Consider the following 14659-nt stretch of genomic DNA (forward strand, 5'->3'; position numbering starts at 1 on the left):
CTCAATTGCAATTTATTGTTCCCTGAGAAGGCTAGGTGCCAGTCTGAGTTAAAGGGCTATAATGTATGCAGATTTTGACCAATCAACGAAAGCTTTAGATTAGGATCTTTTTAACTGTCCAATGAAAAAACGGAATGGTTAGTGGCATAAACACAGCGCCATATTTGACTCAAAGATTTCCAGCACAATTTGTTGAATATTTCTCTTTAAAAAAATACATAATACTGCGATTTCTTTTGAACACACTGCAATGAAGTTTATCCTTGGTATTTGTGTGTTGTCGGTGCTTAACTGGGGTGCCACGGCATCTTTGTTTTCGTGGGTTTTCGGACAGAAAAATGCACCGGATTCACACGGAAATGAAAGTCCGGACGGTGGAGGGATTTCGACATCATCCCAGGGGGCAGCAAACCTCGGCAAGCCGGTACCGTTCGAGATGAAGTCAGCAGAGTCGAGATTTTTGAAAGCGGGCGAAGAGTACATGGCTGGGTTGTCTGTACTAGATACCTGTCATCATAGAGTTAGTTATTTTACCTTATTACATGAATCTGGGAGAAAACAGTCTATTCTTTTACACAATTTCTTTACTGTTTTTAAAGAACTTAAACTTTAAAGTTGTATATTGTGTTGTAGTTTTTGGTTATTTTTATAATATTATAATTATTGAATATTTTTATTTTGAAATGAGCATGAATTATGAATTTGATTGAATTATTATTTTAAATCAGTTTTTGCATAAGCCTTGTTTATTTATTTGTTAACAAAATATATTTATTTGTAACTTTTAAGTTTTATAATAAAAATGCATGTGAGTGTAAGGCCGTGTCCGAAACGACGACTTCGGCTACAGCTACGTCTAGATCAGCGCGTCTACCAGTGTTGAAGAATAGGCAGACGCACGCGATCTAGCCGTAGCTGTAGCCGAAGTCGCCGTTTCGGACACGGCCTTACTATATAGGCCCTAAATATATTAATAATTGCTATTTGTTTTCTATTTTCAACAAAAATACTTCACTTTCACCATATGTTTTCTCATTTTAAATTACATTTTTAGTTTTGTTTCATGGAAATATTTGCATTTTCAACTCAAACCAATCAAATCTTTGGACCATGTGTTTTCAAATGAACAGTGTTAAATTGAGCTAAAGTTTCATGAAACTTCAGTTGGATAATTATTCTTAAATATTTCCAAATTGCATGTTTGTAGGTAATCGCCGAATTGGAGTCGTCTTGCAATGACATAACAGAGGAGGAGCTTGGTAAACTGGGCGTGGCCTTGCTCAACTGTCAATCAAAATCAGAAGGACGCTCCACTTTTACTTGCACCAAAGAAATGGTAACAGCAGATATGAAAACAAGTTTTTAAAAACTGATTTATATAGAGCCTAGGCATTTAAAGGCAGTGGACACTATTGGTAATTACTCAAAATAATGATTAGCATAAAACCTAACTTGGTAACGAGCAATGGGGAGAGGTTGACAGTATAAAACATTGTGAGAAACGGCTCCCTCTGAAGTGACGTAGTTTTCGAGCAAGAAGTAATTTTCCGCGAATTTGATTTCAAGACCTCAAGTTTAGAATTTGAGGTCTCGAAATCAAGCATCTGAAAGCACACAATTTCAGGTGACAAGGGTGTTTTTTTCTTTCATAGTTATCTCGCAACTTCGACGACCAATTGAGTTAAAATTTTCACAGGTTTGTTATTTCTTGCATATGTTGAGATACACCAAGTGAGAAGACTGGTCTTTGACAATTACCAAAAGTGTCCAGTGTCTTTAAACAGTGCAGGTTTTAAATTACATGAAGGTCACAGCCTCTGTTCCCCCTAGTCATGACCTTGATGCCCCTTCAAAGTCCCCCAATAGACCCTAAGATTTCTTAATGGAAGTGCCTTTTGCAAAATGAAAATGGCCTTGCCCTTTCAATGATGAACTGCTAGTATTGTAGTCAAGACCAGATAGTCCGAGACCCTAACTAAATGTCCGAGGGGGAGACCGGTATTGAGACGAATACTCTGTCTATAACACGTCACACTTTTCTACGGGCGAAACATTTTTCAGCAGTGTGATCTCATTAACTGTGGTTTTTATTACTTAAACGACCACCGACTTCTACTTATTGATCAGTTGAAAATCAAAACCAAAATTAAGGTTTGTTTTAAAAGGGTCAACCTGCAATCCCTTCCTTGATATTATAAAAAAAATTCTCTTATTATTTTGACAAAAGATCAATAATTATTTTTATTTTCAGACGTTAGCAGAGTGCACCAGAGGTATGGACGCAACAACGTGGAATACTTACCACATTATAAGTGATCGATCACGCTCTGTATGCTACGGTGTTAGACAGCAACAGTTCCAGCGACAGACACGCTTTGCCGTCAACCAGCTTGCTGCAACTGCTTCAAACCAGCTGAATATCATGGAGAATCTACAAGTGAGTATAGATTTATACCAAGGCTTTTTGCATTACCAGGCATGTGAGACTTCCTCTTTTCCGCTGATTTGCCTCTTATTTCCTTAACTTTCTGTGTACAAATGAAGAGGAATATTGTTTTTTCCTCTTCTTTTCTTGCCAGACTTTCTCTTTTCCTCTTCTTTCATTGATAGTTACTCACATGCCTGCATTACAGATTAAAAACCAGTTAACTGGAGAGTTTGACAAGGTACAAACTTAGAATATAAATAGTTTTACCAGACAGGCCAGAGCCATAATGAGGCATCTTTATTCTTTGGGAAAATTTGAAGCATGGTGCTTTTCAAATGTACCCTGAGACAGACAAGACTAGGACTGGACAAGGACAGACTGACAAATGAGACCAACCAGATAAGTAAATAGGATGATATTTTATCAAAGCATACATTTGGCAAATATTTGGTTTGGTTAAAAAAAAAAAAAGATCTCTTACCACCAAGATTAAGGTGTAGTTCTTCAGAGAGTTTGATGAGTTCAGTTGTTAAAAACCCTCTTGTACATCCCTTTCTTCTGACTGTCCTTCAGGAAGGTCAAGATGCGTTGCAGAATGTGGCGACAGACACCTTACAGATAATGGCTGACGGACAAAAGGAGGTCCTCAGCAAACAAGAAGTCCTCAAGGAGTCACAGGTAAACTTACAAGAGATTCCATCTCCGAGAAGTTATCCTGCTTATTTTTGCTAAGCAGAAACTTGTTAAGCTTATTTTAACCATAGCCACTGCCGAGTCCGTCGATTCAGACACAATCTAAAGCCATGTCAGAATATGCGGCTGCACTACGGCTATGTCTAGATTTCAGCATCATCATAGACGATGTGACATCACATGTCTACAAAAGAGCCACAAAGCCTGGACTTCCTGCAGGCACGATTTGTACACAGCCTAATGGAATAAATCATAAAATCTTATATTTTATGGAGATTTCGCTGACTAATTCTTATCAACTTTTGATATGATGACAAGGGGCACATCTCAAAACATGCCAGCTTTTACTTTCATAATTCTTGGATTTATGTGAAAATTATGACACAAAATGTCAACTTTCCCATAATGTGGGAAAGTTGACATTTTATGACCTGTGCAGTATTGTGCCTGCCAGAATACTCAAAGAATGTACAAGGTCACATTGTAAACAAAGTTCACATGGTCCTCAGCAACACCCATAGCAACAGTCATAGCCAAAGCTGTAGCCACCAGTTCGACACGGTCATGCTTAACCTTATCATATTGAATGAGCTGAAGTCTGGTGTCACTTTTATCCTACAGGGTCAGCTGCATGTATCCATTGAGAGCAATATCAGAGACCTGACTAGCGAGAAAACGCTTATAGCGGCCGGCCATAGAGAACTAGCCACCATGACAGAAAGCATACGACAGCAACTTGGTAAGGATTCAGGGAGAAATTATTAATTATGCTTTATTCTCATTTAAGTCTGTTTGAATCCTCGTATGAAATATTTTACTATTATGGTAAGTTCTGTTACTTGAGATTCTGATTTCTGGATTTTTTCCAGATAATGCAACGCAGCAGCTTCTGAGCCAAGACCAAAACTTGAAGAGAAATCATGAAGATGTTCAACGCGATCTTGCCAGCATTCGCATCAAAGCCAAGGAAGTATGGGACAAATTAGGTAAGACTGCTTTCTGTAAGACTTGTTTAAGAAGTATGGGAAGAATTTGGAATTCACTTTCTGAAGACCTCGGACAAATGCACAACATCACCTTCTTCCAGCAAAAACTAAAAAACACAGCTGTTCACTCTTGCTTTTCCAACAACTTAAAAATATTTAATAGCTATTTCTTTCAAATGTTCTACATAAAAGGATGCCTTACAAGCAGTTTTATTGTTATCTCCTTCAACTCATAAAACCAACCGTCAGTACGTTTCAATGCCCTATTGGAGCGTACACGAGGCCTGTTCCGCACCTTTATTTCCAGATCACGGATGACCTCAATGCCATTGGTCTTTAGAGCCATGATGTCATACAAAGCAATTTACACTCAGGCAAACAGTTCCATGCAATCTCCAAGAAGAAAAGGCATTCAAATTTGAATGTTGACATGTTTCTTGGGGACTGTAAGACATTGTTTGAAAAGTACTCGTGCTACCAAAGTGGTCCTGCAGCATGCACTGCACCGGGTTATCCCCGAGTTACCTGTAAAACTTAACATCATGTATTGTGTCTTTTCTAAACTGAGATTTCACTTAAAAATATTTTAAAATCAATCTTTTTGTTTTCCAGATGGAGATATGAATCACATTGCTATCCACCAAGAAGAAACATTCCAGTATTACTCAGAAACTCTTGAAAACCTGAAGAGGATGAACGACACCATTAACTATTTATTAAACCTAGTTAACAAAATGCAAACCGGGATTGATGAAAGGCTGGGCTGGTTAACTACTCTAGTTGGTGGTTTAGGTGAGTTGTTGATGAGTGTGGGTTCAAGTCCTGCTGTCGATTTCACCAAACTCCTCCTTACTTGGAATTAATCTTAGGACTTAGGATGAGCTAAGTTTCGTATCCATAGACGTTTGCTGTATTGAACCCATCCTAAGTTAGTAACTTGTTCTAACTTATGATGTGTTTAATGCAGCCTAACGTCATAAGGACGAGTTTCTTGCCCTAATGTGAGATAGGATTAATCATAGCGTTTCGTGAAATCTGCTGCTGGTCCTTAAGCAAGACACTTAACCATGATTACTTTGTAAAGTTGGGGAGGTAGTGCCGCCGCTCTACCAGCCAGGCTTCTGATTGATGATACCCAAGTCTACATCCGTATGGACTGTACAGTGGGGTAACCCTGTTTCACCCCAAGGAGTAGGTAGCAACGGCCCCTGGAAAAAGAGTTGATTGTAGCCCACACCTTGAAGTGGCCCTCAGGCCTTCATGTTTTTTTATTTTTTTTATATTTTTTTTAAGCCTGTCGTCCAATATTTAGGATTTGTCTTTTTCCTCCAATCTCACCCCTTGTGTCCAGGTAATAACATGAATGTCATCTCAACCTGTGTGACACACGTCGCCTACTTCCTACTCGCCTCTCTCTGTGTGACGTTCCTTCACACGCCAGCATTCACCCGCATCGTTCTCCTACTCCTAGTACCCATCAACGCTCTGTCCAAGATCAGACACGGAGTGGGTCTTGAGTTCTCTGGCCTCACCATTCTCATCACTGGGGTTGCTATCGGTAAGAATAATCTATTCGTGTGATTTATCAGGATTTTCTTCTGATTTCAAGACTTTTTCATTGGTCTCACTGTACCTTCAAGTTTTCTTGAAAGAGACAAACTTGCCATTACAAATATGAAAGACTTTGCCTTTGTTTTGACCTGACCTTCAGATGTCTAATTCAAAATGATGTATAAAGTCTGTGAGCCTCTGCAGTTTGACATTGCTCAACTCTTGTAGCCTTTTTGAGATATGGTGAACATTATCTTTGACTGTAGGAGTGCACTGTTTGGTTTGGGTGTATTCAGAAAAGTTTAACCAAATCTAACAGTGTCATAGTATATATTATGTGTCTACCATATCTCAAAATGGCTTATTGGCTTTATCTCCATACAAAAAGGGAACTGAATTACCCCTCTCGGTTTTTTAGCTACCAACTTTTATTTTTTTTAAATCTTCACTGGATGTTTAAATCTGAGTTTCACGAAAAGTAAATCTGTTCTTGATGACTTATTATGACTCATTATTTGCTTTTTAGCAAACTGGATGGTCATAGTCTTCAAGACTTTTTGGAGTAGTAAAAAACCATCAATTGGCGCCAAGCCTCCAAGGGAGTACGGCCTCAAAAAAACAGTCTGTCGTTGCAATCACAAGGGTCCTATATTTGCTCTTCCACCAGCTATCAACAGATCTGTGATAAGGTGAGTAGTGTAGGTCGCATCTTCAGTGCTTCAAGGCACTGGACACTATTGGTAATTACTCAAAATAAGTGTGAGCATAAAAACTCACTCGACTGGTAACAAGCAATGGAGAGCTGTTGATAATATAAAACATTGTGAGAAACAAGTTTTTGAGAAAGAGGTAAATTCTCACTCGTATTATAAAAGACTTTGGACCTTTATCTTGAATTTACAGCAAAGGTTTTGGCGGGTATTCAGATGATGATGAAGACTACACATTGCCCTCTGACCTCTCGGCCATAACAGGTGATATGTCTTCATATACATATAACACTGACATGATGTCCGAGTCTAGTGGCTTCTCTCAGGACGCAACGATGACCGGAACTGGACTGACCGATCTAGATATGACGTTTGAGAAATCATACTCCATGAAAAAGAGGTAAGTGGAAGCTAAACTTTTTCTATCGCAGCACCAAGGATGTGGACTCATCTGCCTCGGAACATCTGGCAATCTACTTCATTAACAAAATTCAAAACTTTGCTTAAATCTCACCCTTTTTTTGAAAAACCTACTGTACGGTGCTATGAGCAACGACTGTTGGATTAGCGCCTTACAAATTTAAAGATTGATTGATTGATTGATTGATTGATTGATTGATTGATTAATTGATTGACTTTCAAGATCAGCAAGAAAAGATGTAGATGAAGGGTCAAAGGAAACTTTGTATGCCTTGGTTTGATTTCATGAAGGGCTTGATCGAAATTCCTAAGCAAAGTGTGATGTCACAAAACGAACCTCTGGCCAATTATTTTATTAAGTTGAATCTTGATGCTTTGTGAAATCAACCCCAGCCTCATGCGGTGCAAGTTGTTAATAAATCTGTAGTTAATTTTTTTTTTTTTGCAGAAAGTTATACTACTTGTTTTATTGTCAACCAGAATACATGTATTTGGATCTACTATCAGTTGTGTTTTTATTGTGTACTTGTTATATTTTCAGTAATTATTGATCTCTTTTTTTCCATCAGACTTTACTGTATTTTTAGTTCTTCTTTTTCTCTTGGGTTGTGTTTTTCGTTTGTTATCTGTTGTTGTATTTATCTTGTGCATAAAACTACTTGTTTTAAAGGCAGTGGACATTATTGGTAAATGTCAAAGACTAGCCTTCACAGTTGATGTATCTCAACATTTGCATAAAATAATGAACTTGTGAAAATTTGAGCTCAATTGGTCATCGAACTTGCGAGATAATAATGAAAGAAAAAAAACCATTGTCACACGAAGTTGTGTGCGTTTAGATGGTTGATTTCGAGACCTCAAGTTCTAAATCTGAGGTCTCGAAATCAAATTTGTGGAAAATTACTTCTTTCTCAAAAACTATGGCACTTCAGAGGGAGCCGTTTTTCACAATGTTTTATACCATCATACTCTCCCCATTACTTGTCACCAATAAAGGTTTTATGCTTACAATTCTTTTGAGTAATTACCAATAGTGTCCACTGCCTTTAATCTAAAGTACAATCATTCTAATACCAAATGTATTGTTCTCAGTAATTTTTATTGTCAATGAAATTCTATAAATCTTTACAGTTTAAGTCCTTTTGGGGGGGGGGGGTAGAATGAAACAGAACTAGAAATTAATTTCTTCACATAGCAAGGCCTATTAAATGTATAGATTTAAGGGGCTAGGAGTGGAAACAAAAAGTACTAACAAGGTACTTTTCTCAACCTACAGCAAAGTCAATCAAGACACTCCCTTGATCAGCTCCTCCACAAAGACACCAATGCCTCTCTCCGCCTCTGCTATTGTCTTTGGAGAGCTCCGGCATCAAGGAAACCCTGCTAAGAGACACCTTGGCTCTGCCCTGGAGGAGTTACCCCAGGCGACTCCATCACCACGGAGACGAAGAGAAGGAACTCCTAACAGTACAAGGTAAATGTCGAACCTCCATGTTGGTCACTTTTGTGCACATCTCACTCTTATTTGTCAATTTTAATAAAATAAAAAAAAAAAATAAGTTTTAATTGTTAACAAAATAGTGGACATTTTAAGGTAATCTGTTTTTTTTTTTTGGACAGTTCTAGACCAAGTACACCTGGAAAGCGACTCTGCAATGGTCTGACAAAAACAGGTCAACCTTGCCGCATGACCTGCTCCCAGGGGTCTGACTATTGTTATCGCCATAACAACAGCAACTAAACTCAGAGAACTGAAGAGTAAGTAAATACAATCTAGAGGATTTGGGTACTTTTTGTAACACAAAACACAATGTCCACAGATTGAGTAAATATAATTTAAACGATTACACCATTTGAAGATAATGATAGTAAATAATGAGAGTAGAAAGCTTAAAATATTAAGGTGCTGTAGCTTTTGAGAAATTAGTAAAACAATGTCATGAAAATACGTTTTACATGCTAAAGTAATTTTTGTGACTTAATTTACTCATTCTCAAAAACTACAGCACCTCAGCAAGTAATATTTTAAGGGAAGCTTTCTACCATCATTATTTTCAAGCTGTGTGGGTAAAATGTAAATCTGTGGACACTGTGTTTTGTGTCCAACAAAAGGTACCCAGACCCTTTAGGGTGCCAATGAGCTTGAAATTGATTTGTTGTATAAAAAACAAGTTCATTATGCAATGTAAACAGAAATTAGTTAAACTTTGAGCTTATTATGAGAATGAAATTTGGTTTAACTGGTTTTTTTTTGTTTTTGTTGTCGCTGCTGTATGTGTTTAAACCAGGGCCCAGGTTCATAAAGCTGTCTATGTAATCAGAAAAGGGTGCTTAGCATCATTTTCTGCTAAGCAACAATCAGTAGAGAACCAGTCACAAAAATTATGGTTCTTTGAATGGTAACTGTTTCTTCTTAGCAGATTTTTCGCTGCTAAGCAATGTGTTTGTGCTAGGAAGCTTTATGAAAAAGGGCCCAGTCCAGAGTTCTTTATCAATGTTTGTATATTTTTGTAAAATGTTCCTTTGTGTTGCTATATAAAATTACAGACAATTATATTATGAAATTTGATTTAAAGAATATCAATCTGCAACTTAAAACTGTAATGAATTTGTTTAATAATAAGCTCTATTGCAACAAATATATATTTTATTAGAACGCAAAATAAAGCTGACGCATTTGTTTTCTCTTTTTCGCTACAATTGTCTGTTTACTTAGTATCACATCAGAATCAAATGTTTCTATTTGGGTGTCTCAAAGGATGGTTACTCATTATTTGGTTTTTTTTTTGGGGGGGGGGGGGGGTAGGGGCCAACTTTTTGAAAGAGACACCCTGGTACATCTTTCTAGCTTTCAAGAAGTTTTGTCTGGCAGTTTACAATCTCATTTTTTTGTGAACACACACCACTTTAATTTTCAAGGGAGATTTACTAAAACTCCAGAATGGATACTTTTCAAAATATGTTGTTTTTTTAACAATGAAGTTCCATCTTATTTAAGAGGAATCACCAATAAAGCCATGCACCCTAAAAAAAATGGGTCACTTTGGAACGCTGGGTGGTTTTTTGCCTTGGGCGTCTGCCGCCCCCTAGTGTCTCCAATGTAATAGTCCAATTCATATTTCATATAATTTTTTGTACTTGTACTTGAACATGAACTCACTACTGAATGCCTCCCTTGCTTGATTTATTAAAAGATTGTCATAGCATGTAAATACAATTTTTTTTTTTTTAAGAAGAATGCAGTCAGGCAACTTTAAAACGATTGTTTCATGTACTTTTCACATATTTGTTGTACTGGCTCGCTTGGGTTGGATTCGAACCACCGACCTGGGCTTTTTTACTTAATCAACCAAGGTTGAAAGTGATGGTCGAGTCCATCCAAAATATAATTTGCACTTCCTAAAAACCTTGCCTGAGTGCAGGTCACAACATTAAAAAATATATATATATATGTAAGTAGAAAGTTGAGAAAAATTAATGTTGCTTTAAATAAATATTTCTTTAATTTGAAAGATGTTGTTAAATAGTCAAACTTAACCATGTCTTTGATATGATTGATATGTACATATTATACACTTCAGAATAAAATATATAAGGTTTGTCAGAGTATGACACAAACACTCGATGTGGCTTGTCTGTTCACTGGCTTTGGACTTTTATCATTTACTTCTTCAAGTCCTTGGTTGTTGTCCACCTCAAAATCAAAGTAATTCTCTCGTTTATTGTCAAGTGGTTCAGGGGTAGGTTTGGGTGAGTACTGGGTTGCTTGTCTGTAAACACCGGAAGGCCCAGGGATGTCGTGGGGGCTCTTGGGTACCCCGTCTGTCTTAGAGCCGTGGCTGCTACTCAGGGTTCCATTCCCGGAGTCTGTCTCGGATGAAGAGCACAATGACACACCTGAGTGGTGGCTGTCATTGTCATGGTCGTCGTTGTCACCTGAAATGACACTGTCATTATCTGATGATGAGCCTTCTGAATCCGAGTTGGCGCTGTCCGAGTCTGAGGAGGAGTCTGATGATGAAGATGATGAGGAACTGGAATTGTCCGAGGAGGACGACCCTGAGAAGGAAGATGATGAACTGTAGTCGCTGCTGCTGAAATAAAGAAGAAGAAAAATTCTTGAATTAGTGTGAAACTTTCCAAAGTGAAGATATGATATGGAAAAAACTGTTACAGGCACTGGACACCTTTCGTAATTGTCAAAGAGACCCGTCTCCTCACTTGGTGTATCTCAACATATGCATAAATTCATAAAAGACAAAATCTGTGAAAATTTGACATCATTGGTCATCGAAGTTGTGAGAGAGAATAATGAAAGAAAAGGCGAGTAACTTTGTTTTTGTAAGAAATATTTTTTTTGTGCTCACTGAAATCGGGCCTACATACAATAGGTCTCCACAACAGATCAATCTAATTGTATCATCCTTTCAGCTGTTCCACAGTGTACCCACCATATTGTAATGCAGGAACAAAGAGCTGTTCCACCCCAGGCCCTTTTTAAACACCTCAAAGGGATAAATCTGAACCATTTTAATCCGAATAAAGAAGGGATTCACAACCCCTTTGTCTGAGATAAACTAGAGCTCCTTCAGTCTGCATTGATTAGAAAGCCTGGGGCAGGATCAAGACATTTGGTCAAGAACCCCATACTTTAGCACTCTCTTTTTCTCTTGCAGAATTACCCCCATCCCCTTAAAGAATTTCTGAGATTCCCATAACACTACAAAGACACAATGGCACATTTTGAGCAGCACCTATAAGATGTCATCTTCTGATTTCAATGCATGGAAGATTATCCTTCTCACGGAATTCCTTCTCAAGGCCCGTTTGGCAAGAAGTTGAAGGGCTTCATTTTGCGGTGTACTACTCTCGATTAATCCCAATCACGGGGGAAAGAAAGTTTGTCAGTTATTGATTTGTTTTCTTTTCTATTAATGCAATGATGGGTACCTCTTTTTGACCCCTCTATTTTGTGATGTATGTTGTTGTTGATGTTTAAAGGCAGTGGACACTATTGGTAATTACTCAAAATAATTATTGGCATAAAACCTTTCTTAGTGACGAGTAATGGGGAGAGGTTGATGGTATAACACATTGTGAGAAACGGCTCCCTCTGAAGTGCCATAGTTTTCGAGGAAGAAGTAATTTTCCACGAATTTGATTTCGAGACCTCAGATTTAGAACTTGAGGTCTCGAAATCAACCATCTAAACGCACACAACTTTGTGTGACAAGGGTGTTTTTTCTTTCATTATTATCTCGCAACTTCGACGACCGATTGAGCTCAAATTTTCACAGGTTTGTTATTGTATGCATATGTTGAGATACACCAACTGTGAAGGATAGTCTTTGACAATTACCAATAGTGGCAACTGCCTTTAACTGCTGTGTTTTGAGTCAACGAAAGATTGACCCAGATGTGCTCGCTTCGAACTGGAAAACTTGTCATCGGTGCAAGTAATGCATCTTCAACTCATCAATTGAATTGGATTGTTATTCATTGAAGTTTTTATGACGTACCGTTTGTGACGTCATAAGAAACAATCTTAAGTGTATTTTGTGACAGTTTTTGTGGGTTTTTTTCTAAAGCAAAAACTGTCTGGTTGTTTAACTCGCATCATCCGAATTGTGTCACGAATCAGGTTGTGCAAAATTTGTTCATGTAATTGTTATTATAATTTGTGATTGAATAAAATGTATAACTTGTATTATAGTTGGTTTTACCCTTATACACAGATATGTGTGTAAGCACTGTATACTCAATACTTTCCTGAGTTCTGTGAACAAAATCATCATATTAAAAGTTGACATCTGTGTTATTATTATTATAAATTCTACAAACCTGTTGTTAGAGTCTGAATCTTCACTCCCACTCGAGCTACCAGACATACTGTTGCAAGAAACTGCACTCACGGACGACCCACCAGCACTTCCCCTCCGCCTGCCTCCCGAAGATGCGCTCAGTCGCCGTCTGTCAGACGGTCTAGTCGCGTCTTCAACAACAGAGAACTGCACCTTGGCGTTTAGTTTCCTCACCAGTCGTTTCTCTTGGATCCGAGCAACTGCCTGATGCATGTCCTGTATGGAGGCACTGACAGATGAGCGCCTGGAATCGGCCTCCATTGTTCTGTTGCTGGAGGTGGAGATTACGGATTGCCTTGGGGAGTCACTGGGCGTGGGTAATGAGGATCTGCGGCCGCCTCTTGCTTTGCTACGGCGGCGATGGGAGCTTAGGGTTGGGCTGACGTTCCTCTCGGCTTTGTCGAGAGCTCGCTGGTTTTTGAGCAGCTCTACGGCGTGGTGCATCTCGTGGATTGAGGCGAGAGAGGCTCTTCTTAAAGATGCCTCATAACTCAGATCATTCCTGTCCGCCATTGTCAATGGTATCTCATCTTCATTATCGTCGAAGACCACATTATCCATTTCAGGCGGTGGGTACGAATGATAAGCTGGATTTGAAGCACGAGACCTGCTTGATGCTAGCGGCGGGAAGGACCTCCGAGGACTGGGGGCATCACCGGCAGACGCCCGGCGGTGACGCCCGGCTGAACAACCCCTTCCCTTGGACTTACTGCGTTTACGTATAACCACGGCGTCTGATACCGTTGATAAGCGTCTTGCGTTGAAGTCCATAGAATTTCCGGAGTCTCTCCTTTGGAGACTGACAACGGAGACCCGACGGGGAACGGGTGCACCGTATGACTGTGACGGGGAGAAATCATTCGATAACCGGCGGGATGGTGACTTCGACTCCGAGTAGTCATCGGTAGTAGAAGAGGACGGTCTCATATCGGTGAAGGATACTCGTCTTGGTAGATCATAAGATGAGGAGTAGTCATTTGAAAGGGAAGACGAAGATAATCGACGCTGCCTGTCGACAAAACTAAGACTGACAGATGACGACAACGAACCTCGCCTACTGTCGGACATCGACGACGAGACACTCTGTTGTAAATTTTCACCCCGGAAGTCGTCACAGACAGAATCCTCCTGTATTGTCGCGAACTCGGACGCCAAAGACACCCGCGAGAGGCTCGAATCGCTCCTCTTTATCGGACGCGGTCGCGGTGGAGCAGGAACCGGGGACTTCGGCGCGATCGACGGCTTGCTGTCTTTCCTCGTCACGGTGATGCTTTTCCGTCTTCCCCTCCTGTAACGCGATGGTAGATTATTATCATCATCCAAGATATCCGACCCGATATCTCCGTACATATGACTGGTGGAATTTCTCCTTGAAGTCATAGCTAACACAAAATCGTGTCCTAACACAAGCACTTCAGAATTTACATCACAAGATTCACAAACAGCACTCGTAGGTTTTCACTGTGGTATTTATAGATCCATTGCTATTGCAATCGTCTAACCACAGTCACCATACATATCGAAGACATTCTCGATGAGTTCCCCAAAATAGAATTTTGTTGGAGTTCTCGGACTGTAACTTCAGTATTCGAGGCAAAATACAGCGTGGTTTTGGAAAAGTTATCAAAGAACAAGCTCACACCACTAATGCAATTAGGCTGTACGGAACTCGGCTTAGCTTACCCATAGCAAGTAGGCTTACCGCTATGGTACCAACGTGTTGTGCTGCTTGTGTCACTCGTTGTCAAGGAGCAACGAGATGGGTCAATACTTGAAGAAGGGGATACCTATTGACATGAGGGAGAGAGCATGGACGAAGTATGCCAACAACTAAAGACACACTCGATAATCCCCAACGCTATTATCGGTATTGTTTGGGTGGGGTGCTGGGGGTAAATCGAGCAGTCAACGGCAAGGTATACTTTCCATTCACCCTTTTATATAAACAGATCGCCTTACTGGATGGAGGAAAACAGAAGATTTGTTCCAGTGTTTGGGTCTCTAAAGTGA

At 39.4% G+C, this 14659-nt stretch overlaps 2 protein-coding genes across 2 annotated transcripts; one reads left to right on the top strand and one right to left on the bottom strand.

Annotated features, from left to right (window-relative positions):
- The first annotated feature begins 163 nt into the window (after nucleotides 1-163).
- Nucleotides 164-8848, top strand: LOC117302296 (protein brambleberry-like). Its single transcript, XM_033786174.1, has 12 exons — nucleotides 164-520; nucleotides 1208-1336; nucleotides 2252-2437; nucleotides 3002-3106; nucleotides 3743-3860; nucleotides 3991-4107; nucleotides 4720-4899; nucleotides 5459-5665; nucleotides 6185-6347; nucleotides 6562-6768; nucleotides 8065-8262; nucleotides 8409-8848. The coding sequence occupies exons 1-12, from the start codon at nucleotides 251-253 to the stop codon at nucleotides 8527-8529; spliced, it is 2001 nt and encodes a 666-aa protein (XP_033642065.1). The 5' UTR covers nucleotides 164-250; the 3' UTR covers nucleotides 8530-8848.
- A 1541-nt stretch (nucleotides 8849-10389) lies between these two features.
- On the bottom strand, nucleotides 10390-14029 carry LOC117302616 (dentin sialophosphoprotein-like). The gene is made up of 2 exons (XM_033786596.1): nucleotides 12630-14029; nucleotides 10390-10888 (listed from the first exon to the last, which is right to left on the bottom strand). Exons 1-2 carry the CDS (start codon nucleotides 14027-14029, stop codon nucleotides 10390-10392), a joined length of 1899 nt encoding a protein of 632 aa, XP_033642487.1.
- Between the last annotated feature and the right edge of the window lie 630 nt (nucleotides 14030-14659).

This window comes from Asterias rubens, chromosome 18 (genome assembly GCF_902459465.1).
Source record: "Asterias rubens chromosome 18, eAstRub1.3, whole genome shotgun sequence".
Lineage (NCBI taxonomy): Eukaryota > Metazoa > Echinodermata > Asteroidea > Forcipulatida > Asteriidae > Asterias > Asterias rubens.

Excerpts from the sequence above, each read along its gene's own strand:
- LOC117302296 (XM_033786174.1), top strand. The coding sequence starts at position 251 with ATGAAGTTTATCCTTGGTATTTGTGTGTTGTCGGTGCTTAACTGGGGT. Across the intron at positions 3,107-3,742 it reads AAGTCCTCAAGGAGTCACAG|GGTCAGCTGCATGTATCCAT; the intron begins GTAAACTTACAA and ends TTTATCCTACAG. Across the intron at positions 4,900-5,458 it reads TACTCTAGTTGGTGGTTTAG|GTAATAACATGAATGTCATC; the intron begins GTGAGTTGTTGA and ends CCTTGTGTCCAG.
- LOC117302616 (XM_033786596.1), bottom strand. The coding sequence starts at position 14,029 with ATGACTTCAAGGAGAAATTCCACCAGTCATATGTACGGAGATATCGGG. Across the intron at positions 10,889-12,629 it reads GATTCAGACTCTAACAACAG|TTTCAGCAGCAGCGACTACA; the intron begins GTTTGTAGAATT and ends TCTTCTTCTTTA.